The sequence below is a fragment of the Polyodon spathula genome, chromosome 2 (genome assembly GCF_017654505.1).
Source record: "Polyodon spathula isolate WHYD16114869_AA chromosome 2, ASM1765450v1, whole genome shotgun sequence".
NCBI classification, from domain to species: Eukaryota; Metazoa; Chordata; class Actinopteri; order Acipenseriformes; family Polyodontidae; genus Polyodon; species Polyodon spathula.
Genome location: NC_054535.1, coordinates 95,724,097 through 95,751,005, shown reverse-complemented (window position 1 = coordinate 95,751,005; position 26,909 = coordinate 95,724,097). Strand labels below are relative to the sequence as shown.

General features: G+C 37.9%; 1 protein-coding gene across 2 annotated transcripts in view; it reads left to right on the top strand.

The window, feature by feature from the left end:
* LOC121304340 (methyl-CpG-binding domain protein 2-like) overlaps nt 1-26,909 on the top strand; it is a 51,505-nt gene that overhangs the window by 998 nt on the left and 23,598 nt on the right. For both annotated transcript variants that reach the window (XM_041235432.1, XM_041235422.1), the window contains exons 2-4: nt 53-215; nt 17,890-18,049; nt 23,854-23,991. In XM_041235432.1, the coding sequence (XP_041091366.1) occupies nt 100-215; nt 17,890-18,049; nt 23,854-23,991 (414 nt within the window). In that variant the 5' untranslated portion in view covers nt 53-99. The remainder of the gene's footprint in view (nt 1-52; nt 216-17,889; nt 18,050-23,853; nt 23,992-26,909) is intronic.

Genomic DNA, 26,909 nt, shown 5'->3' with positions numbered 1-26,909 from the left:
ACATTTCAGAAGTTGGATATCTGTTATTTGTTTATTTTCTTTTTTTCTATAGATTTAAATATTCTTTCAGCTTGAGCAGTACCCTATAAAGTGTGTTAAATGATCATGGAGAGGAAGAGGATGGACTGCCCGGCTCTGCCCACGGGCTGGAAAAAAGAAGAAGTGATCCGGAAGTCGGGGCTCAGTGCTGGCAAGAGCGATGTCTACTATTACAGGTAAATCTGCCAAAAAGTGGCATGTAGTGCGTGTCAACTTTAGGCATCCCGTTGACTCCGCGGTTCAAGTAAAGTTATGTTAATCATTAGTTCTCCAGTGTCAGTCAGTGTCGCAAACACGTTGCAGTACAGTGTATATTATGTGTTATCTATAACTAATTCTTAGATAATTATACGTGTTAGTAACACTCGATGCTACACAGTACAGTGTTTTGAACGATATTCTCTCTAATGGTCATTAAGCTGTATAAGTTAGTGCAGTCTGTCTGTCTGTCTGTCTGTCTGTTAGTCTGTCTCTTGGCCTTTCATGTAGGCATGTAATCAGTTGGCTTAGTATCAGTGGCTGCAACACGTCTGGCTGCACACCAAACCTCTTAATCAGAGGTGTTGGTTTAACCCTCTATGTTCAGTTCACATGCAAGTCACCCTATTGTACCTGGATCATTAAAAAAAAAAAAAAAAAACATACTGAAGAACTGTCCTTAGTTAATGTGCGAATCCCTAAAGTGACTGGTTGTTATCCTTATGCATGTAATGCGCCTGCAAGAAAACAGATTATTTGTTGTGTCTACATGTTTTGTTTTTAAATCTCATGCCTTGTTCTGTCTGTAGATGCACTACAGCTTGACCTCCGTGTTTTAGCTCTCATTACTATATTTGACAGTGTGTGAAAGTGCTGGCTTGGGCATATCAGTGTGACTGGAGAGTTTTGTTTAACATTTAAATCAGTAAGGTCTCTTTCACATTTGTTCAACTACAGTAGCTGTAGTTAAGTCACATAGAGTTCAGAAAGCATTACTTATTTTGCAATTTGATTAGAATGTGATAAGCTTTTTGAGCTTTTAGAAATCTAAAGTGGCAAAGTTTACAATTTTGTTGCCACAGCTGATGGATCTGATGGCATTTTAACAAACCATGCAGTAGCAGATTTTAGGATAGCAACAAATAGTTAATTAAAAAAAAATATATCTTTGAATAGAACGGAAGAGGTAAGTAAATGGCAGGACCGTGGCTTGGTGGATTTGTCTCTGTAGTTATTCAGTTTTATTACTCTGTCTATTACTTACATTTGTTATCCGTGGAGTAGCCTATGTAAAATGATCTCTCATGTTTTAAGTGGATTATGCTCCTCTTTTGTGTCACTTTTAATGGCAGCAAGAGGTATTGAGACTGATTTGCCCCTTTGACCCTGAAGTGATGGCCCTTTCAGAGCAGGGCTATGTTCAACTACAGTACAAATACTAAAATCTTTCCCAATTGTAGACTCCTACAGTAGTCATTACATTTGTCACAGAAGTCTCTTTTTAATCTTACATGCGCCACTCTTTCAGTGATTTACAGTTACGAATCAACAAAGCATTTATTTTGGTGCCACACTGTTCGACAGGTATAGAACTAACCCTATAGATAGTTAGACAAAAGGAAATCAGGATAATTTTCAAGCACATATAGTTTGACTCTACTAGGCGGTGTGTATGTAAAGTAAGGGCGGTTGTAGGTCCTTGTTCCATGTTTACTACACATTTCACAAGTGCTGCATTAATCAAAATTTGAATACAAATAAAATGTGTTAAAAAAAAGAACCTCTGTGATACTGTCTCACAGATAACTGGTTTCATGGGGATATTGCGTAAGTCTGATTTCTTATCTTTGAGAGAACCTGGTTTTATAGAGTCCACCCAACTGAAGACTTGATCCACAAAGAGGACTGAAGGTCCATTTGTATATTTTAAGCCCAGGACGCTCCCCCCAGAAATCAAGCAAAGAACTGGATTACCCGTCTGTAACATGTATGTCAATCTAAAGCAACACTTTCCTGTAAACAGGTTCCCCAAGGGGCTGTTCTTCACTGTGAGAACTAGGTTAATTTGTAGAAATGGTCAGGGCTTCCATTTTGATTATTATTGCTTTGTCGAATCAGAACTTATCTAAACGGGTGCTGGGATTTCGAAGTTATGATTCAAGTTCTGACTCGCATTATCCGCCCCCATGCAATTGCTCGAAGATAATTCAGAGAACCAAATTGACACCCACACTGGCCATTGGAATGTTGATTTTCTAACGGCTCTATTCAAATGAAGCTCTGCTGTCCACGTCTCCTGCAAAACCCAGATGCCCCAGAAAGGGGAGGGGGAAGGCTCCATACCTCAATTTAAACCCAGCATACTCAGAGTTGCTGTTGTGATCATATGCTGCAACTTGAGTTGTTTCTTGTAAATTAAAGATTTTGCATGCAGTAGAAGAAATGCAGTTTAATACAGCATGGTAAAGTTTGTTTTTAGGGTGCTTATTCAGTCTGACTGCTTGAGCCAACTCAAAACAGCAGACGTTTCATCCTGTGACAAACAAATAATATTTAGAAGTGAGTAGTTTTTCAAGATTTACGATTATACTGTAAATACAGTATAATCGTAAATCTCAAAAAACTACTCACTTCTAAATCTTTTGTAGTCATTTTTGTATTACTTTAGTATAAATACATGTTAATTTGGATTCATATGTTGTCTTTTTCTGACTTTGTGAACGGAAAGACGCGCATTTGCCCGTTTTCCCATTGGAAATAGTGATATTTTGAAGTATCACTGTCCTGGTCACAAAAGCAAAGTTTGTGGGGAATAATAGCCATGTTCTATACTTTTGAGGCAGAAGCAATTAGGAAATAACACTTACTACCCAGGAACAAAAATTGTGTTACATAGTGTAATGCACTATAACGTATTGCACTGGTGCTTGGAGGAAGTGGATTTCACTGTGGCTGCTTGGTGCAGGGTTAATTGTTCCCACGCTGATGCTAACTACACCCTCCCCTCCCCCTGCCAAACCCACAAGTTTCGTCAGACCCACTCCTTTTCATCCTTGCTGTAGAGAGTTCACACCCGCATAGCAGCAATCTGCTGTCTTACTATAAACGCAGGACACACTAAATTTCAGTTCCATATGAAATGTCCTTATTTGTATGACTTGTCTAGAATATTTGACTGAAAATGAGTTGGGTCCATTAATAGTAATAATAATTTATGTAAAAAAATGGCCTAAAGCATGATTTTAATTTTTTTTTAAAATTTTTTTATAATTGTTTATTGAAACAAATACGAATAGACTCAATTTAAAAATTAATGTTCAGCTTGGTCAAAGAGGACACCATTTAAAATATGCAGCTTTTACCACTGGAAAAGGACAAAGTAAAAAAGAAATATGACTCATTTTGCCTAGCAAATTGTAGCTGTTCTGTGTTTTTATTGTGATCTTATTTAATCACACTGCGCTTGATACCTGTACACTGTGACTATAGTATTCTCTGGCTAAGAGAACACCCCTCGGGAAGCAAGCAAAGTGTTTTTATAGCTGACGTGTTCTCTAATGCCGTGCTTACACTGCATGATTTTTGCTGACTGCTGAGGAGTCGGAGACTAATTTCTTAAAATCTGGTCGGTAAGTGTGAGAGGATCTACGATGCCCCGTTAATGGCTTCTGCAGTCTCCCGACGCTCTTGCGACATCCCGACAAATTTCTAACATATCAGAAAACTTTAGTCCCCAACAAAGCAATTCGTAAAGTGTGTAAGGGGCTACGGGCCGATTTCTAGACGAATGCTGCCAGCAGCCAATAGGACAAGCTAACAACAATAGAGACGAAGAGAAAGGTTGTAGCCTTGAAATTGAGGAAAGGATGGTGGATATATGACAGGAACACCTGTGTCTCTTTGACATTAGTAACATTTCCTATCATGACCGCTCGTTGAAGGAACAAAGGTGGAGGGATATTGTTTTGGAACCTCAGGTACCTGGTATGTAAATAACTGTTTTAGCTTGTTAACGCCGAAAGAGATATTGTGTGCTCTCTTGGCAATCAATTGCTACAGTCACACATATTCGATATCCCTTTCAAACCCCTACTGTATGCTTGTATTGCTAATTTATTACGAGGGGGCAGGGGTTGCATCTGTGTGTGTGAGAAATAGAATTTAGATTACATTGTTGCATATTTAAACCTATAACAAACTTGTAGTGGCCTACTACTAAAGTTGTATTCTAGTCTGTTCAAAAGCGCAACACTCGCTTGTAGTACAAAATATTTATTCGTTTAAAAGCCTTCAAATTATTCATTAGAATTTGGTATTCTGACAAAGATCGCTTGATGGCCAATTTCCCACGCCGATCTTTTAATCTAATAAATATTTTGTACTACAAGTGAGTGTTGCGCTTTTTTAATAGATTAGATTTTATTATTTTGGATGCACCTCAACTCGAGTTGCATCATCAGTCCATACTGGCCCTGTCTATTAAGCCGATTATGCGTCCAAATGGATCCTGCGTTTTCTTCTTTTTTTCTGTTCAAAACAATGCACAGACAACCGCGATCGCCTGTTCGCTTGAGTCCACGATTCTCCCGAATGATGTCTACGATTCTGCAATGAAAATAGGCGCAGTCCGCGACAAGATATCTCGTGTAGTGTGTGTAGCTTGCAATACCCGATCTACAGTGAGAAATGGTAGCTCAATCGGTAAGTTTGAGTGCCGCTGCGTCTCCCGATTGCAAAAATCGTGCAGTGTAAGCCCGGCTTAAGACAGAGTCATGAGGCACGTGCAACATATGAAATGAACTGAATAAGTAAAAGAAAAGCAACAGGCAAGAGTGTATGTTGTTAAACTATAATAATAAAGTAACAGACAAACTAACGTTAATAAACTATCAAATTAAATTAACACAGCACCCGTAAATGCAGCAGCAATGTACAAGACATGCACGTTATTTAACAGAATGGCAAAGCAACTCGCCAGAACGGGAAACACCAAATTGCTCGGCTGCTTGGGTCTGATTTTCAGGTTTGTTTTCAGGAGCTCATACAATTTCCAACTTTTTGTAGCAAGAGAAACAGAAGTGCATTTCACCGTTTGTTTACATGCCATTTTTTAGCGATGAGGTGCACTCGTGGAACTCAGAATGCAAAACGAGTCCATGATATGATGGCGGTTCTGGAAAGATTTTAATAAACCAGTCAGTGTGTCTCAAGACACTCCCATGATGATAAGTCGCTTTTGAACGGACTGAAACAATTTTAATTTGTTTGGTGATGATGAGTTATCAGGTTACAAAACAGTACTGTATCCGCTGTGAACGAATCACTAATGGTGCCAAGAAGCTGTTCTTTTAAGCAAAGTTCTTGTTCCTTTTAGCCTGAGCATTTACAGTGGGGGAAAATTGTAATGGGGTGCCAATAATGGTGTTCCCATAGGCGAAGTGCCCTCTTACGATGTGTTCCTATATGTAGAGACTACTGTTTGTGATAAAATCTGTAATGGAACTGTATTTCCTTCCTTATGGTGTCCCTGCAGCAAATGTCAGAATTCAGATAGGGCACGAATTCAGTAGAATTGAGCAGAAATAAAATCTGCTTGACTTGAAGTGATTGGACTGGATTTCACAGGATTGTGACATATGGTGTATTCCAAGCTATTTTGAAATTGGTTGTGCCTCCATGATACATTAACGGTTGTTTGCATTCAACTTTTTTTTGGTTGTCTGGGCATTTACAAAACAATCCCAAACAGCAAAGGGGTTTTGAGACATTTCTTTCAATACAGCGTATGTTCGTATACAACGCTTTGCTGTCGATGGTGAATGGGGGAAAAAAAAATTGCCTCTGGATAACACAAGCTGGAGGGGGAGGGGCAGGCGGTGCTCAGTTTTCGAAAGAATTCAGTACATATTTTACTGAAGAACTACAACCGCTATAGGTACCCCTAGTGCTTTAGATACTATACCCTACTCCATACACGGCAATGGCGCCATATAGAGTTGCTACATATAACAATTTGGTAGTGGATTTTAATACAACAATGTTTGTGTATGTAATATTCATTATACAAATCAAAAGATTCAGTTTTATCATTGTCAAAAGAGGAGAGAAAAAAAAAAAGCACAGTTCGTGAATGAACTGGGCAAACCTTCGAAGGGTTAAAACTGCCTTTGAATTCCTGGCTCGTGAATGAACCTTCAGCCCTTCGAACACAGCACTAATTTGTTCAGAAACTAGTCGTCACTATTGTTCACGTCTTAACAATGAGAAATAACCATGAGCCTACATAAATAAATAAACCAGTAATAACAGGATCAGTCGCCAGACAAGGGTAAGGCATGCAATTTTGTTTTTTGTTGTAGGCAGTTGAAATGTCTCAAGTGAGAAACGGAACTTGCATTTCTTCCTGTAACTTGTTGATCACACTATAGTGCTTGCAAATTAACTTTTCCAGCTACTGTGCAGTACTGGCCAGCAGAGTGTGCAGGTGGTAATTTCCAACCCTACCCTACACGACAGAATGTGTCAGTTGGCTTGTCATTGTATAAGATGTGGTGGACCTGAGCAGGCATATGCTGGATGAATTGGACTACCCACTCTCCCTTTTTTGTAGTGATCAGTGCTAACGGTTTTAAACTCTGAAATGCAAACCATGTGAATTCAGTTTTCCTGTTACATTAGTGACAGTTCTGATTCTTGTAGTAGCAGTTCTTGTTAATACAATAGACTAAGGCTGCTTTGTCTACACCATGCCAATAAAAAGTAATTGCTAGTAATCACAGTTTGGCTGTAAATGAGGTTCTCGGCTTTTGTGGCACAGTGCTGTTCCCTGCAGACACAATCGCAGCAATCCCTACTAAAATATCAATATCAAAAGCTATACTCCTGAATTTCCATATCTTTGTGCCCTAGGAAGAAGAAAGTCACCACCCAGTTTGAAATCTAGCCTGCTGTCTACAGTACCAGTGTACTGAGCAGTGAGTAATCTGAACAAAAATCATGGTTGAAGTAGTGCCACTGCAGTAGTGAAGGGGCTTTTTTGTTAGCATCCTTACACTTTTACAGCATGGTTGAATGCAGGCTGAATTTTGATGATTTAGGAGTTAGCTAAGTTGTCATCAATTTGAATAGGTGATAGTGTTTATTACATTAACTTGCATTGTCACTGGATGGACATCATTTATTATTGAGAAGGTGCACCTACAGTACAAAGGGACTCCCTCTTAAATACTAGCTGTAGAACATCAAACAACAGCTCAGAAAGTACCTCGGCACTCTGCTTTGTAGAGCTCTCAGACGTTGTGATACAGATTGATATTACATCTTGTCAGAAGTTATTGTTCTGGGTTAGTACAGTGCCTGGTGAGTGACATCAAAGGTCCCCAGAAAGGAGACAAATGTTGCCATCTCGCTGTACTTTGAACGGATGTTTTTAACGGGAGCTACAGTAAATGCAAAATCTGTTTGAAACACTGAATCGCGCAAATGAATATGCTGATAAGGATCACAAGTCTTACTGTTTTTTTTAATTATCATTGATCCTTAAATTTCAATAGAATTTCTTCTCAAACAATGTATTTGTGTGGGTGAATTAAATAGTATTCAAATGTGTAGCATTGATTTTTACAATATGTTTTGGTGTTGCAATATGTTTAACATTTATCTATCTGTTACATACATCTTACATGGATAGTAGCTATATCACTACAAATTGTAAAAGACAATGAAACCTGTCTTATTAATAGTGTAATAATTTCTAAAAATATTATATAAATCTCGCAAAATATAATTCTTTTGATAATGCATTTCACCTAGATTGCATTTGGCACCAAAAAAATCTGTTTTCTCTGTTTTTTTTAGTGTAACAGTTTTGTATAACAGTTCTGTAGCCGCATCAGTGGAAAAAGCTAGTTCAACTTGAGCAGTGTACTCGGAGCACTCGGACTCTCACTGAAACCCAAGTAGATGTTAGTGTTGCTGCACAGATGCTTGGCCTCCCTTTGGATGATGAGTCAGAGACAGGATCTGAACCGCACTGTTTCAGCGATTTTTTTTTTTTTTTTTTTTTTTTTTTTTTTTTTTTTTTTTATTATATATTTATTTTTTTTATTTCTCTTCTTTGTGTAGTGTAAAACTGTTAGTGTTTTGATTTAAAAACGAATACCAGTTCTTTTTTTCAGCCAGTCGTATTGTGGGGGCCTCGCTCCAAAAGTCACATTTTCTTCTGCCTTGCTATGAGCAGTAAATAGTGTCTGTGTTGCTCTAATGGAGTACTTTGTCAGACACTGCAAGCAGACCACTGCTAGTTTAGCACATGCTTAAACCAAGCAAAAATGCACCAGAATGCCCCATTTAAATGTTCTGGAGACACCCCCTTCCCACACTCTGCTGCTCCCCTCAGTGCTATCCACCTCAGTGAGATGGGTGCCTCCTACTATCTTGTAAGTGCCACATACCTTTAAAACTAATTGAAAACCCTGCAGAGAACAAGAATGACCCGCTTTAATCACTGCTTGGACAGAGTTGAAAACAATTTAAATTCTTAATCTTGTTTGTTTCCATTGGCAGGACATACTGTAAATAAAATGTCACTTGTTGTTAGAACATTTTATTTTAGCAGGCTATTTTCTATAAAGCATAAATCAGATGGCAAGGTGGCATAGTATAAAACTATTTGACAGTTAGCATGGTTACATGAGATTGTATTCGATGTATTGTAAACTATGTATTCTTAAAAATACCAGCACTCTTTTGTTCATGTAAACGCACTGATTGTTAACACTGGAAGCACAGTGGAAATCCTTGTTGGTGAAACCTCAGAATTAATTCAAGTACAGCAGGCTATTAAGAATAAAACTGAAATGAGAAGATCTGCAGAGAAAATTATCCAAACCTGCAATGTCAAAAAATGCACAATCCATACACCTAATAATTCTTAAACTAGCATTTGGTCTTGGGTATGAAAAATGCTGTTGTAGAACCCGGTTTGGTCTCCAGGCACTTTTTATTTGGCAGTGATTTAAGGACAAATATTTATTTGGGATCCTCCAGCTGACAGTCTAGGCTCTTCCATCATGAGCATCACTGAGTTTGGCAGCTTAACTGGCTACCAGTGAAAGCAATTCATGTAGTAGCACAATATGTACTGCAACCAAAACTGTCTTTTCATAGGTGAAAATCTGTTGATCTGGAAAATTAACATGTAATCTCCTTCGTGCATAACACTATTCCTAATTTAAATGTGAAAACAATGGGTAAATTCACTTTTGATATATGATCAGGCTTCACTAACTGATTTGTTTAGTTCATCTTTGAAAATGAATATACCGCAAGGACAATGACAAATTAGGTGATTTATTCAAAGGTAAATGTGACATGGTTTTTGGGAATTCCCCCCCCAATTTAAGTGATGTCGTCAAACACTGAGGGGGAGAAAATACTAGTGTCCTTAACACACGTGTGATTTGTCAGGACTCGGGCTTGCAGGTGTCTGCATCCCTGTGATGCTCGTCTTTCTATCTGACGCTGTCAGCCCCACTGCACCTTTTATATAGCTTTTCTAAAATAAGAATACACTATTGTTTCTGATGAAATAAAGGCACGTTTGCATATTTTGAACACTAAGGTATAAATTACTAAAGGAGATTTAATTAAAACAATTGAAATGCATTCTTATGTTTGTGGCGCTTCAAAACTTTAATAAAGTAAGGAAAAAAAAAAGACTTCTGTACCATAACATTTACATTTTTACTTTTCTGGGTCCCCCACAATTTCCTCTGGGACCTGTAGTTATCCAATATAAGGCAAATACAAAAGTAAAATTAGTAGTGTATGACTCATGTCGGATTCCGAGAACACCACGCATTTCAGAGCTGAAGAAAACAGATCTTGTGACGTGGAAAACATTTAGTCTGCTTGACTCAATGTTTTTACAGACCTGTCCTTAACTCCTACTGTAGTAATCATTTACATAGGAACTCTCCTAGCCTTAACACTTGCAAACTTGTCTATTACAGCGTCAAAGTTTATTGAGCTGATTAAAGTGTTGAAGTGTGTAAAGTTAAGCCCCTTTCACACTGGCATGCTCTACCCGGGTCAGGTCACTGCTTTTAATAAACAATCAGTGTATCAGTGCCCCGGAAGCAGCTTATTACGAACGCTTCCATCCAAGCTTCTCTGGATTGAACCGTCGGCCCAAATGTTGATTGGAGCGAAAGTTTCCTCGTCCCTGCTGCAATCCTGGTGTGTCCTGGTGTGCCTACGAACGACTGTCATGCATTTGGCCGTGCTTAACCCGGGTCAAATTGCGTCAGCCCACAGGTGGGTTGCTGCTACCGGGGTTAACCCAAGTACGACCCAGGTATGCAGGATTGCGACCCGAGTAGGAGTGTCAGTGTGAAAGGGACTTTAGAGAGACATTCTTGTCAAACTTCCACCTGAGTCAGCGACTTTTGTCAGCAAATTTTGCCACTGTTGAGAAAGCTAGAGTGCTTTCTCTTCTCTTCCTCTCTCTTTTTTTTCCATTCTGAATTTGTCTCCAGATGGCTTCTTTGGAGGCTTTTTGGTAATTTATTTATTTTTAGTTTTTGCTCTGTATTAAGTTTCTCGCATTGCATGTTTTTTGTAGAATCAGGTTAGTGGTTGTTAAGACCGTTGCTAAGGTAGTGATCCATTCCCTTTTGTAGTGCAGAGGCACATGCTATCTTCAGACTGTGCTAGGGGGCGCTGACAAGAGAAAACATTGAACTGCTAAATAAAATTATTACTCGAGTGGCAATGCATTTCAGTAATCTTACAGATTTGCGCCCGGGATGTCTGCCCCACTCGCCCTGCGCTAGTTAAGCCTTGCGTCAGAACTACCATTAATTCTGCCAATAACTGACAAGCAACCAGTAGACCCTTACATTTGGCACTATTACTATAGTACAGCTTAATAGATAGCAAAAAAAGCCATTAAACTTCTGAGCCATTTAATTCTATCAGCAGCTGCTAACATCTTTCAAGCACAATTGTTTATACTTTGCAAGCAGTCAGCAAGAAAGCTTGAAATGTTTTGCAGAAATCCATAATTTTAAGATAGTCTTGAAATAGTAAATATCATTCCTTTTAAAAGAAAGAAATTGAATAAGTTCCCTCAATATTGCATGAGTGTAGTGGTTTGTTCAGAATTCCATATGTGTATTCTGTATCCCAGTGGTGGACAATGTGATGTTGTTGGTATTTCCAATATCCCAAATAACAACATAATACTAAATAAAAAAAATATTGTACTCACATGGAGCTAGCTGTTCTTCAGTTCAGGTACCTAGTACACAAAAGTAAACATGGTTTGTGAACTGTTTTTTTTTTTTTTTTTTATCTACCTTTTAAATGTAAAGGAATGAAAGTACCTGTAACTTTCTTTTTCAATTCGGACTTCGGCACATTCAAGTTTTTTAATAATTAAAATACCCAGTAGCCTACATGTGTTAATACTGATTGTGCTGTGTGTTCAGGAACTTCTTCATAAAGTTTATTCAGCGCCTTCTGGCTTTGTTTGAGAAGAGGGAACCATGCACCTGTGTTATTATGATATGCTGAAATAAAGTTGAAAGTAAGCAGTTTGCATCCAGTTGTCTGATTTTCTACAACTTGTTATTCAATTATGATTATTGCTGCTGACGGCAAACATTCTGTTTTTCGTTTCTTTTTTGCTATAATAAATTGAACATATAGGACAGTGAGGAATCAGACTTCGGGCTCTATTGATTTTTCTTTCATATGTTGCCTTTTCGTAGGTTTTTGTGACTTCCTAGACCTACCCGTGATGTACTAAGGTCATTTGCACTCCGGTAACTTAGTTTCATCCCTAATGCACTAGTTTAGTTATGACTGTTCGTTTCAAAATACTTTCATAGGCACGTACGACTCTCATTATAACATTGAAGTTTTGCACTTCCTCGAGATGTATTCTCATTTTTTACTGTTACGACTTTTTGTGCCTGTTATTTTGAGCATGCCTCTCACTGCTGTAGATTCGACTAGCTGCTCGTATGTGAAACTTCCTGTTTAAACATTTACAAGCTTTTAGTTACTTTAAAATCGAGCACCTTAAAATATTTTAAAACACACACACACACACACACATACAATGAGAAGTGTTAGTAAAATAGTCCTGTAAATGTTCATAAAGGATGACGTACACAATTAAAGAGGAAACAAAAAAACGTAATAACCTTGCCTCGGTTTGTTGTTGTTAAAAGATGCTGAGCTCCAGTGATTGGCTGATTCGGCAGTTGCGGGTTCAGGACGGGTTGCTTTCATCGCTTCAAGTATCGATAGGCTCTTTGGTGGATCATAAAACACATTTGGACCAGTTGTCTTTTTTTGTTTAGTATCTGCTGTCCAATAGATGTGAACTGAGCTTTTATTAAGGCAAGGCAAGTCAAAATGAGAAAGCTGGCTTCTAAGTTTGATTCACGGTTGATGCTAGAGTTGGAAGCTAGTGGTACCGAAATAGTAGCTGGTACAATTATCCGAATATTCAAACAAATATTTTTTGACATGTATTCGGATACAAAAATCAGATGTTCGAATTCGTTAGTAATGACAAAAATACATTGCACTTATTTACCGCCTTTTAAGAAATGAAAAAGAACTCAGTATGATGTGAGATTTAAGATAGATAGATAAATAAGTTAGGGGTGAGTCCAAATAGTACAATATTCTAAATAAAATTACTACTTGAAAAATTTTATCAAGTTTCGAATACTTGTTCATTTAAAAAAAAAAAAAAAAAAAAAAAAGTGGACAAATGCGCAAAACTTGCTACAGTGTTTTTGAGAAGAGGCAGTTAAAAGGGATCAGCCACTAGAATTGTCACCACAGTGATATCTGACAGGGAGGTGGGCTAAGGGAGTACATGAGCAATGAAAATGGCATCTTAAAAGAAGAAAAAAACGAAAAAAAGTATTTTGAATAATGTTAAACGAGACCACCGTGCAATGTATGCCTGCAACACAAGTATTTCGTATTGTAAAAAAAAAAAAAAAAAAAAAAAAAAAAAAAAAAAGCGAGTTAAATGCTCATCAGCTGAAATGCAAGACCCCAGAACACAGAATGTCGCAAAAAACAAACAAGCATTGCATCTTTTAGTTTTACTGTGCTGCATTAACTTTAATTTAGATTTTGACTGCAAAAGACTTGGGCAATGTTAAGCCGTTGTTTTGTGTTATGCTGTTAGTGGTCTCCTACTGATATCGGCTTGATTCCGCAATCATGTTGTTTTTTTAATTATTATATTCTGGACTTGGCAAGTACAGGTACAGTGCATCTTGTTTTTGTTATACCGTATTATAGCATAGATTTTGACTAAACATTTTTACTTAAGAACATAAGAACATAAGAAAGTTTACAAACGAGAGGAGGCCATTCGGCCCATCTTGCTCGTTTGGTTGTTAGTAGCTTATTGATCCCAAAATCTCATCAAGCAGCTTCTTGAAGGATCCCAGGGTGTCAGCTTCAACAACATTACTGGGGAGTTGATTCCAGACCCTCACAATTCTCTGTGTAAAAAAGTGTCTCCTATTTTCTGTTCTGAATGCCCCTTTTTCTAAACTCCATTTGTGACCCCTGGTCCTTGTTTCTTTTTTCAGGCTGAAAAAGTCCCTTGGGTCCACACTGTCAATACCTTTTAGAATTTTGAATGCTTGAATTAGGTCGCCACGTAGTCTTCTTTGTTCAAGACTGAACAGATTCAATTCTTTTAGCCTGTCTGCATATGACATGCCTTTTAAGCCCGGAATAATTCTGGTCGCTCTTCTTTGCACTCTTTCTAGAGCAGCAATATCTTTTTTATAGCGAGGTGACCAGAACTGAACACAATATTCAAGATGAGGTCTTACAAGTGCATTGTACAGTTTTAACATTACTTCCCTTGATTTAAATTCAACACTTTTCACAATGTATCCGAGCATCTTGTTAGCCTTTTTTATAGCTTCCCCACATTGCCTAGATGAAGACATTTCTGAGTCAACAAAAACTCCTAGGTCTTATTCATAGATTCCTTCTCCAATTTCAGTATCTCCCATATGATATTTATAATGTACATTTTTATTTCCTGCGTGCAGTACCTTACACTTTTCTCTATTAAATGTCATTTGCCATGTGTCTGCCCAGTTCTGAATCTTGTCTAGATCATTTTGAATGACCTTTGCTGCTGCAACAGTGTTTGCCACTCCTCCTACTTTTGTGTCGTCTGCAAATTTAACAAGTTTGCTTACTATACCAGAATCTAAATCATTAATGTAGATTAGGAATAGCAGAGGACCTAATACTGATCCCTGTGGTACACCGCTGGTTACCACACTCCATTCTGAGGTTTTTCCTCTAATCAGTACTTTCTGTTTTCTACATGTTAACCACTCCCTAATCCATGTACATGCGTTTCCTTGAATCCCAACTGCGTTCAGTTTGAGAATTAATCTTTTGTGCGGGACTTTGTCAAAAGCTTTCTGGAAATCTAAATAAACCATGTCATATGCTTTGCAATTATCCATTATCGATGTTGCATCCTCAAAAAAATCAAGCAAGTTAGTTAGACACGATCTCCCTTTCCTAAAACCATGTTGACTGTCTCCCAGTACTCTGTTACCATATAGGTAATTTTCCATTTTGGATCTTATTATAGTTTCCATAAGTTTGCATATAATAGAAGTCAGGCTTACTGGTCTGTAGTTACCTGGTTCAGTTTTGTTTCCCTTTTTGTGGATCGGTATTACGTTTGCAATTTTCCAGTCTGTCGGTACCACCCCTGTGTCAAGAGACTGCTGCATGATCTTGGTTAGCGGTTTGTAAATTACTTCTTTCATTTCTTTGAGTACTACTGGGAGGATCTCATCCGGCCCAGGGGATTTGTTTATTTTAAGAGCTCCTAGTCCCTTTAACACTTCTGCCTCAGTTATGCTAAAGTTATTTAAAACTGGATAGGAACTGGATGACATGTGGGGCATGTTGTCAGTATCTTCCTTTGTAAAAACTTGTGAAAAGTAATCATTTAATATATTTGCTATTTTTTTTTTCTTCCTCTACGATTTTGCCATTTGTATCTCTTAAACATTTAATCTCCTCTTTGAATGTTCTCTTGCTGTTGTAATATTGGAAAAACATTTTGGAATTGGTTTTAGCTCCCTTAGCAATGTTCATTTCTATTTCTCTCTTGGCCTTTCTAACTTCCTTTTTGACTTGCATTTGCAGTTCTGTGTACTCTTTCTGTGTACTTTCTTTTTGGTCCTTTTTTAATGCTCTGTAAAGTGCCTTTTTTCGCTGAATATTTTTTTTAATTGATCTATTAAACCATTTTGGCAATTTAGTTTTACATTTAGATTTGTCTACTTTAGGGATATAATTGTTTTGTGCCTCTAGTACTACATTTTTTCAAGAACAACCATCCTTCTTCTGTGGGTGTTTTCTCTATTTTACTCCAATCTACTTCTGTTAGTCTCTGTTTCATACCTTCATAGTTTGCTTTTCTAAAATTGTAAACCTTAGCTTTAGTCTTTACTTTTGAGGATTTAAAAAACACTTCAAATGAGACCATGTTGTGGTCTGAGTTTGCCAGTGGTTCTCTGACCTCTGTTTTAGTTATTCTATCTTCGTTATTTGAAAAGACTAAATCAAGGCATGCCTCCCCTCTAGTGGGTGCCTTCACAAATTGTGTTAGGAAGCAGTCATTTGTCATTTCCACCATTTCTATTTCATCCTTCGCGCTACCCACCGGGTATACATGATTGATTACTGTCTTGTTAGAATATGTTTTGTTGAAGATTCAGATTTTGCTGCTGATGTATTTATTTTAGAAAGGTTTTCTTCAGGTTGTGCCGCAGCAGCACTCCACGTTTTTGTTTCTTTTCTTTTTTTGGGGGTGGGGGGTGGGTTTACTTCACAGTAAATCCTAGTGCCGGCACTGCTCTCTGTGAATTAATTGCTAGTTACTTCTTTCAGTGTTTCGTTTCTTAGTTTTTTTGGCCCTGCGAGCTGTTAAATAGTATTTCCTGATTTATTTCCATTTCACTAACAGGTAGGCCTAATGTCGTCTTTGTGGTAAGTTTGTTTACCTTTGCTTTTTGGCCGGTTCCATAGTTGCATCAAGGTGGGAATCTGCAGAAGCCATAGCTCGATCCGATTGTATTTGTGTACTACTTTCACCTGTTCACTATACAACTCATTTATCTTTGCCAGAAGGAAGTTCTAAATCTTGATTTTCAGTAATTTTTATACTGTTCGTAAACTTTCGTTGATATAACAGTAGTTCACGAAAAAGAGCTGTTTACATCGCACACAACAATTCTACCTAGAAGGCTACGAATTTGCACTATTAGTAGTACATAGAGCCCTTCGTCTACATTGATAGAGGGTGTGTACTAGAACAGATTTTCTTTCAAACGGGAAAAGATAAAATACATACATGAATACGGTATTTATATATTTTCTGGCGGATTGGTTTGGAACAGAGATTAAACATTATTTAAATGATAAATCAAGGTCCTTTACCAGAGATTAGGGACCTCATACTGACCATTCGGGTTAAAGGAAATCTATTTTCTAGTTTCTGTCTGTGTGTGTGTCTTCTGGAGAGTCTCAATAGGACTGAGTCTGTGCCACTGGCTAGGCTTTACAATACTGACCAACTACAGAGAGTACAGAGCAATCTTAGCACTACAACCAGCATGCGGGTCATTGTGACCCATTTGCATTTAAAATGTAAATTATTCTTCCGTTGTAAGTCATATGTGTGTCCATTTTTTTTTTTTTTTTTACCTTTCCTAAATATAGGAATTGAATATCCAGCCAGAATCGCAAAAATTATAAAGTTATAACCAGTTTTACCTAGAATTGCCACGTGGGTCAATGTGACCCATGCATTACAATGCATGTCTTTTCTTTTAATATAACGTAAGATATTCTATTTTTGTAAATGCAACAAACAAGACACGCCTCCTCCTCCTAGCACACGCCCCCGCCTTTGTTTGTAGACTGACTGAGACAGAGATTGCTATGATAGTGGATTTGGTAACTCAATGAAAGCCTTGTTGCTTATTTTGCAATGTACCTGGGAGACAACAGTCCTTCATTTTGTTCCACAAATGCAACTGGGAATATATCAGAAGGAAATATTTAATCTTGAAAGTAAGCATTTTGATTGGAATATGGCAAGCTGCACTAAGATGCATACAGCAAACTGAAATGACAGGTAGGATAACAACTTATGTGCCTAATATGAAACATATTTTATATTATTTTTAGAAGAAAAATAAAAATATTTCAGTTTTGTAGGTTTGTATGTACCAGTTTACACATGTTTACACAATAGTGTTCAATGGAACTGTGTCTGTTTACAACACAGCTCTTGGATGCAGGCACAGTCAGCTGGCAGATGCATACGTTCCTAGTGTTAGATTTTATTTTTATGTAGCATTAGAAACAGTGATTTTGGTTTTATAGTTTTGTGTGTACATATACCCATTTACACCTGTACACAGGTATATGTACATACCTGTTTCTTTTGAAATGTGGTGTATTTTATTATATTTTTTCACTGTTTGTAGTTGTACTATATATGCGCTCATTGTAAAAATAAAGCATTTTGTTTAATTTTTCCATTCAAATACGGTGTTTCTGCGATGCAAATGTTAGATATGATGTTCATGAATACAGCTTTTCAGTTGTATCCGATAGTATGTCTTTCATTTTCATAACGAAGCAGTTTAAAAATGTATGAGTCAAAGTGACCCGCGTGGCGGTTCTAGGTAGTTTGAAAATCCTGTTTTTCTACTGTTAAAGCCGCCCCTGGCCAGTTCTTTGGGTGCTAACCAAACTTTTGTGTTTTTATTTCAGTCCCAGTGGTAAGAAATTCAGGAGCAAGCCCCAGCTGTCTCGATACCTGGGGAACACTGTTGACCTTGGCTGTTTTGATTTCCGCACTGGAAAGATGATGCCGAGTAAATTGCAGAAGAACAAACAGAGACTAAGGAACGAGCATCTTAGTCAGTCCAAGGTATAGTATGCGTGCAAGTAACAAGTGGAGTGAACGCATTCCACTGCCCTGTTCCCATGCTAATGCCCTTGTTAGGTTATCGCTTCCTTCTTGGAACCATTTGCATCTACTGGAGTGCATATCTGTTATATCAAATATATTTATGTAAGCTTATTTTCTTGTTTTTAAATTATTAGAACTCTTATTTAAACTAAAGGCTCTATCTGAACAACCTATATCTCTCCAGGGTAAGCCACACAGCTGAGTTTTATTTGAGCAATTTACATCCCTGGTAAATCACCCTGGAGTGCATTTCAGGATTGCCCCTAAAAACAGGCCAGTGATTTATCCTGGCGGTGTATCAATTGATAAACCCCCTTACCTAATGAATTGATATTTATGCACAAAAAGATTCATAAACTGCATGTACCTGGAAAGGCTTATAGTGTATACTGGAGAAGATACTGTGATATTAATGTTGTATCCATACAACTGGAGGAAGTAATTAAAGCTTATAGGGTGTTTTTTATTTTAGCTTATTGTTCATGTCTGTTAGCAAATACAAAGAGGGCTACTTTCAAAAAGCATTTACTACCATGTTAAGTTAACACCTTTTTATTTAAAAAGAAAACCAAACATTCTAGTATTGGCTAACAATGTATCTATCATAATTCACTAACAAAGCATATGAGAAGAAGTAGAGGTCTTCAGCAAGTTGCTTGTTTGTTATTAGGTGCGGTGTGTCTTACTGTAGGTTTCAAATTAGTCTGCTTATTTCCTGAAGAGAGGCGGCTACACTCCTTGGAGTAGTAATAGCTGTGGGTTTGAAGCTGTACCCTTGATTCTGTCAGACAGTGGGGTGACTGCTGTAGCACAAGGCTCTTCTGTCAGATGAGAGGTCAAGGAGACACTTCTAATACTCCAGTTTACTATTCGTCTTCCACCTTGTGGCTTGTGGAATGATGAGATGGAATTAAAGGGTTTTATGTAAACAGATTGTGGTAGCTTCCTGACATCTTACTATTTTCTCGATAATGGAAAGTGGTTTTATTTGCTGTCTACTTCCTTTTGTAGGCCCTACAAATGTAATATTATCGGAAGTTGTTGAAATGTAAAGTGTACCCCGCTATAGAGACAGGTGTTCATTTGCATCATCAAAGAGCTTGTTGATTTGTTCTTTGCGCTACCTTAAGAATTGTGAAATACCTTGCAGTTTGACAAATTGTGTGGTTTGCTATATTACACGGTATTACTTAGTCCTAAAAAGTGAATCTATTTTAATACTGTGATGTTCTTGAGCCAAGGCTTCATGCTATTTAACCATCCTCTGACAGACAGCCAAGCCCTGTCTCCAGCAATGTATCGGTATCTTAAATTCCTGAAATTCTGAAAGATGTCGGAATAAGTTAAGGGAGATGTTTACGCAGCAGAGATCAAATGCCTTTTAAAGCTGCAAACCAATCAGTAAATTAATATGTTGTGTGCAAAGACAAAATTAGGCACTTGGAAACCTAAACAGTTAAAAACCGTGATGTTTAGTGTTGGCAGGGGTGATACAGTCCATAACTGATTATAAATTTAAGTAGGAGCTCAACTGGGCATGTACGATAACTAACAAAGTCAGTTATATTCAAGAACTCTCCTGCTACAATTAAATTGTAGTGAGATTCTTCAAAATTGTAGTCCATGATGGCAGTAGATAATCATCTGTTTTTTTTTTTGTTTGCTTGCAGGTTTAGATATGCTCATTTTGGTATTGTACCCCAGCAGAGAACAGATTACTGTGCTAATTTGACTGGAGATGGCCAGTGGGTTCATGCTTATGACTCATTATTTTGCAGTCTACACCGCAGTAGATGTGCTTGCTCATAGTCCTCCCTGCATGACTTTATTTTCTTACCGCGTTCATGAGCACGAGTTGGTTTCCGGTACTAGTTTGACAGTCGAATAGTTGCTGTAAAAGAGGTTGAAGAGTTGCCATTTAATGCTACTTAGAGTAAGGCCCCTTTTCACACTGGCACTCCCAAGGTCCTGACCCAGTATATGGCTACTCGGGTCACAGTCCTGCGTAGTGTGAGACTACATACCTGGGCCGTACCCGGGTTGTAGCGACCAACATCAGGATGTGAGTAGACATGCTTTGACCCTGGTCAAGTGAGACAAAATGCATGGCAATAAATGTGTTTTTCTAAAAAAAAACTGCTAGTGACAACAGGAATATGACAATGTCAATGTCCAGGTTCGATTTACAACACTAATTGCGTTTAACCCCTTGCGGTTATATAGTGGACATGAGCAAAACTTTTTGAGATGTTATAGTAATAAAATAATGACTTGGGTAGCATTATTGAGGAGTTTGGTGATAAATCGAGTGATCTGGAGATGATTTATCAGTATCAGCGAACAAGGAGTGGGTCAGGGCTGGAGATGTAGTACTGAGTGTCCTTTTGATATGCAATGCCTTTTTAAACCTGTTACTGTGAATAAAAGTACTTTTAAACAGTGTGTGTAAAATAAACAGCTTGTGTGAAAATAAATGAGATCTCACGTGCCTGACAGGTGCTGAATAACTGGACCACAAAGGGTTAGGTTATGATCAAATTATTGTGATGCAATAGGGTTGTCAGTAAATTTGTAACTACCTTTAGTGAAACAAAACAAAAACTTAAGGGCAGACAATTGTGTATTATTGGTAATATTTTTTAAGCAACAGAAAGTTTGATACATTTTATCGGGGGGGGGGGGGGGGGGGGGGGGGGGGGGGGGGGGGGGGGGGGGGGGCTTCAGGATTCAGAAAGTGAGTGGGGGTGGGGGGGGGCTTTCATGCTAGAGTGCACGACTGCTTCTGTCAGGCCACAAGTTTTTACTTTGCAATTTTAACACCAACACTGTTCGGCACAGTGGGACCCCCTCTGGCCTGACACAGTGGAAATCAGGATTAAAGTTCGAAAGGATGTCTTGTCGTTCTTGACTATGCTTTTTAAGACCTAATAAAATAATTAAGTCTAATACCTTACAAATCAAGCTGTGAGATACTGCCAAGGGGCTCTCTATGACCCAAGATCAACCACTTATCAAACCACATTACACTTAAAGTAACACGATTAAAAGAGGCAAAGAACTACGTTAGAATTTTAAAGCCAGATGCCATCATGTGCTACTGCAAGTCTATTACAGCAGCCGTAATCAGATTTTTTAAAGTTTTCAAGTTCTAGTTCTAATCGTATTCCCCATCTGCTTGATTGTATGTGTGTAAAAAAAAAAAAAAAAACAAAACTGTTTTTAATAAACTTTTTATTTTATTGTTTCAACAACTTACTACCTATTGTTTTAACAGATATCCCTTTGCTTATGGTTATCTCTATATCTTGTCCTACCAGTATACTAAAACTTGTAAGAGGCAGTAAATCCTGTACATTGCAGTACCATTTACAGTTAACAGTGGAATTGGCAAAGTGGTTAATAGTGCACCTGCACACTGCATCAATAATCAGACAGACAACGATAATCCAGGTGCAACGGTGGTTTATTTTGAAATCCAATTGCCTGATGAGAAACAGTAGTAAATAATAAACAATGATAATGATAAGAGCAGCCTGTATTGCTTTATTTGTAATCTACGGGTTGCCCCCCCCCCCCCCCGCCCCACAACTGTATTGGTAAATGTCAATTGTATTAGACCTTAACCCCCCCACCATGCATATCACGTTAAAATGTCCATTTTTTTGTCAACATGTGACGTGGTTAATAAGCTAGTCTGTTAGGGGGGTCCAACTTAGGTTAACTGCATCTCCAACCCTTGTTTGCTGTATCACATACCTCTTTGTCATAGTTCGTTGGACATATTGATGAATCAGGACATCACCGGAACTCCTCAAAAATGGTGATCCAAGTTATTTTATTACTATGACAACTCTCCAAAACGCTCTGCAAAACAATGTCAAGTGATATTCTTGAGCGATTGTGGTGCAGAAGACAACTTCCTACGTTTATTGTCTTCCTACAAGAAAACAAGGGACATCACTGTTGACAATTTGTAATCTACGGGTTGGCCCCCCCCCCCCCCACCACCACCACAGTAAAACAGGTTTAAAAGGCACTGCATATTTCATCTCCAGCCCCACCCCTTGTTTGCTGTATTTCACATACCTCTTCATAGTCGTGCATATTGATGAATCCTCTCCTGATCACTCTCGTTATCACCAAACTCCTCAATAATGTGATCCAAGTTATTTTATTACTATGACATCTCAAAACGCTCTGCAAATGTCAGTGATATTCTTGAGCGCTGGATGCAGAAGCAGCTTCCTCCTTGGTTTATGTCTTTGTTATCTCTGTTGCAGGGGCTATGTGTATTGCTCAGATCTGCCCCATTTATTTATTTATTTTTTGCTTCTCTTTACTCCTATCGGTCTCACTCTGCCATTGAAAGGTTTTCTCGTCTTTTTCCAGAGAAAAAAAGACTACAGGCCTGTGCTTGATGTCTTTTCGATAGTGGGCACGGTCCGACATTGGACTGGAAAGGGAAAATTGTAATGTTGGACCTGGCCTGACAGGACTGCAAAGGGTTAAGTGTGTTTTCTCTGTGTGCTGATGCATATCATATTGGTTTGCTAATCAGAAACTGTTGTCTTCACATTAAGGGGTGTGGATTAAGAGTGGTATTCTCTTTAAGAAAAAGCTGGTTTTAAATCACTTTTACCTTCTGGCAGTCTCGCCTGCTAACAGAATCATTTACAGGTAGATTTTAAGTGTTCCTTGGCAACCAAGCAATCAATCAAGTCAAATGAAACATTGCACTGTATTATATTGCGGATATAACAATTCCAGAGGCAACAGTTTTACTGTAGTCAATTAGAATTTAGTATATTTGTATATTTTTGACGAGCAGTTAAAGTATTGCATAAAGCTAGGGCTATTGGGGTTTGTTTTAACAGAGCTGCTATTGAAAGGAGCATTTCAGAACAAGATACCCAGCTGACAGACTCCTATTGTGGTAAATAAGAACACTTAGCTGCCCCCATTAAACGCACTTTTCTTTGTACGTTCATATGCATGTAGCACTTGTAGTTATACATAGGGCATGGTACAGCCCATTGCAGTGCAACTTGGAATGGACATTCTTATTCATTCCAGAATCATATTATTGTACATGAATTGTATATACTGTGGATGTAGTTCATGGTGGTCTGCTCATCGTGATTCATTTTGTATTTATAAAGGTGGCAGTAATATGTTTTTTACATGATGTTATTAAAGATAAACTGTTAGTGCAAGTTTTGAACACTAATCAGGAATTCAGAGTCTTGCTCTGAAAGTTGTCTTTCTATAGAATTAGCACAATCGTGAAAGGGTCAAAGAAAGTTCAGGTCTTTCTTTGTAAGAAATTTAATCTGACTGACTTGATATAATCAGTGCCCTGACATCTGACCCCAATCAGGAACTTCAGCAATAATGAGAGATTTTTTATCACTGAGCAGGGCTATGAGAAGTGTGGTTAGGAAGCACAGCAATTGAATCTTGCTAAATTTGCAAGTGGCATCCCTTGGTGCAGCATTTACAGTAATGCTGTGCTTGGCTTAATAGAAATGTTAAGTCTGTAGTTTTCAAAGCGATTTGAAATTATAATTCATGCCGCCAATTGGGCAAGATTAACAGATGTATTTCTTCTTTCAGAAAAAATGGTGCCTTTTTATATTTTGTAGTAAAAGACTCTGAAGATAGCCTCCAGTATGATTTGTAGTGAAAGACAGGTTATCTGCTTTTATAAGAGTGAACTGGATTAAACCTTTGTAAAATATTAAACAGAATTTCCTCCTTTCCAGGGCAAGCCCGACCTGAACACTGCACTGCCGATCAGGCAAACTGCCTCCATTTTCAAGCAGCCAGTTACCAAAGTCACCAACCACCCTAGTAACAAAGTAAAGTCGGATCCTCAGCGAGCAATCGAGCAGCCACGACAGGTAAGAGTGCAATGAACTGATGAACCAGACCCCAAGAAACTAAGGCTGACCTGAAATGAATTTGTATCCTTATACCCACATTGTCCTTTGCAAATTTCATCATTTCACCATTTTCAGAACAGAAATGGATGAAACTTGAGGGTCACCTCACCAGTCACACACAGATCCACCAATGTGCATACTTCCACATAAGAAGCATGTTTTATGTCAAAAACAAAGGTTAACCAAAGATCTGGAAGCTAGCATCGTGTTGAGGAGGAGGTTTTGATCCTCAACCTGTTCTAGCTCTTACAGTGGCGCCTCCCAAGGAAGTGAACAAATCAATTACTACTATAATTATGGGAATAATGCTGTACGTTTTTACAGCATAGGTGGCAAATAATTGTGACTTCTTGTAATCACGTAAGTGTTGCAGGCTTTAATTATTTTAAATCTAGACTGTGATTTAGAATGAAGTCAGGCAGAGCTGCAGAATACCATATTCCCATGAATTTAAGACGCAGGCCAAATAAAAAACCTCAAATATGTAATTGCAAAAATACATTCTCAGTTACACGTATGGAGGCAGTTTGCAGCCGTCTGATATCACACAGTTATGTGCTGCTTCTCAATTCCAGTCGTGATTTACTCCCACCTGTTTTTCTCCCAGTTTATCAACTGTGGTATTGCTTGGCATGTCGAAAAATACAGAGTTCTGATCCGCATTTCCGATCTGCCCAAGCTGGTACTGTTTATCAGAAACACATTGTAAAAGCTTCTCTTTGAATTCCTCAGGAAGCTAATGAAGCTTCTTTGAAAATGGCTGCCTGATGTCATGGATGATTCAAGATCGGGCAGTAACGTTTTGGTTCGTCTTTTCTCAGCAGTCAGTCACGTTTGCCGTTTTTTAATACGCATCACTATTGTACTCAAATTTAAGACACAGGCTATTTTTGAGAAGCAAAAAATGTTAAATTCGAAGGAATACTGTAGTTGTGCTCACACGCACAATGTGGGCCGAAGGATTTGGTTGGGAACTGAATATTCTCTTCTAGCTGTATTTTTGGAACTGACAGGAATGTTCTCATGTCAACATCAGCAGCCGTTGCCGCTGCACCCCCAACTCAAGTTGTGTCTTTAAAACTGCACATGCTAAAATACACAGCTGTCAAGAAAAAGTTTCCTTTGCTTAACTTTGCTCGATTCTGCCATGGAGATGTGAGACAGCCACAGGAAATAATTTTAAAATGAGTTTAGTGGTGTATTTAAATAAATATAACGTAAAGCACTGAACCTTTTGCTTGTTTCTGTAGAGATATGAAGGTGTTTTTTTTGTTTGTTTTGGGAATTAACAGTGTGTGTTTTTTGTGTACTTGGACACATGTGAACTCAATTTAATAGTACCGTGTCGGAAGTTACAGCAGATTTGTGAGTATCTTTGTTTTAACTGTTTATTTTGGTAAAATACATTTTTATAATAAAAATGCCACATCCAATTCATCAGAGGGTAAAGTGTGATTACTGCAAAAAAATTAAATTTAGCTGTTTAATCCTACAAAGGTTAAACATAATTTTTCCATTTTACGAGTCACATGTATGTTTTCAACGCATCAAGGGACATTGCACCAGAATCATAAAACTTATCAGGTTGGTGGGTGTATAAATTTAACTAAATGTGTTAAACTTGACTGTATTCTATAAATCAGTTTGATTAATAACGTTTAAGTGCTTAATGATAAATACAATATTTAAAATGTAGAATTCCCACAATGTTAATCAGCTAGTTTATCGATTTGCTGCATAATGATGTATCTTTAGACTTCCGTTTTGTAACCCTCTGCTCCATTTCAAACTTATAATGAAAGGTTGTTAGCAATCAGAGTAATGTGTACTGTATATGTTAAAACAAAACAAACTGTACTAATTGTATGGCAAGTCCTAATGGGGCACAGTCAGTGATGTTTTAAGATAATTGTTTGTTTTAAAGTGATACGTTTCAAACGTATCAACTTTAACTGCAGAGTTTTTTGTTAGTTATTTTCTGCGCCGCGAATCGATTCTCTCATCAGATTCAAAGTGAAATAGAAATATTAAGCTGAGCTTATAACTTTGTTAATTATAAAAGTACAGTTTCAGCTTATCGGCTGTTGCAGTTACGAGGTGTGTCGTCTGACCAAAGGCAGCCTGCATTTTCTGATAGATAATACAGCTACAGTACACGCCATATTCTTATTTTCTAGTGTATTTGTAAAATAACATCCAGACTGAGACCGTGCATAATTGTAGCAATGCGATTTATGTTTGTTATTGCTACAGTATTACAGTACTATACGTACTGTACATTTTAAACATGTGCTCTGTTCTGCATTTGTAGACTGTACTACAATATTGTGTCAAAGTGGTATTAATTCATTTAACGTTATAAAACTGTCAAGTTTTATTTTAGTGTTTTAAGAACAGTCAGAAATCGACTATGACAATAAACACAACCTCTTGCTCTTACATTTTTGTGCTCTCACTTAACTGTAATACTTTATACGCACGCATCATGTACATTATGGGCCTTTCCTTCATGCCCGTGCTTACGGCAGCTATTTCATTGGCCGTCTTCGTATTCAGTTGACTGCGACTTGGAGTTTGACAGTCTCGGATAATCAGTACTTTTTCTTGGCATTTTGTCTGTTTTTGCCACACAAAGATGCAAGAAAGCAGACGATGTGATGTCACAAATGCTGCTCTTATGTGGCGGCTGTGTTGCTGTTACCGAGTGGATAATTCAATGTAGGGATAGTGTTGCTCCTAAGCGTTTTACTGTATAATTATTGGGTTGGATTAAATAGCCGTGACAGTTCCATTCTTATCCACTCTAATTACAGTATGTAACATTTTTATAAATCCCTGCACCCCCTCCAAATTTCCTGACGGTTGGAGTCTGTGAC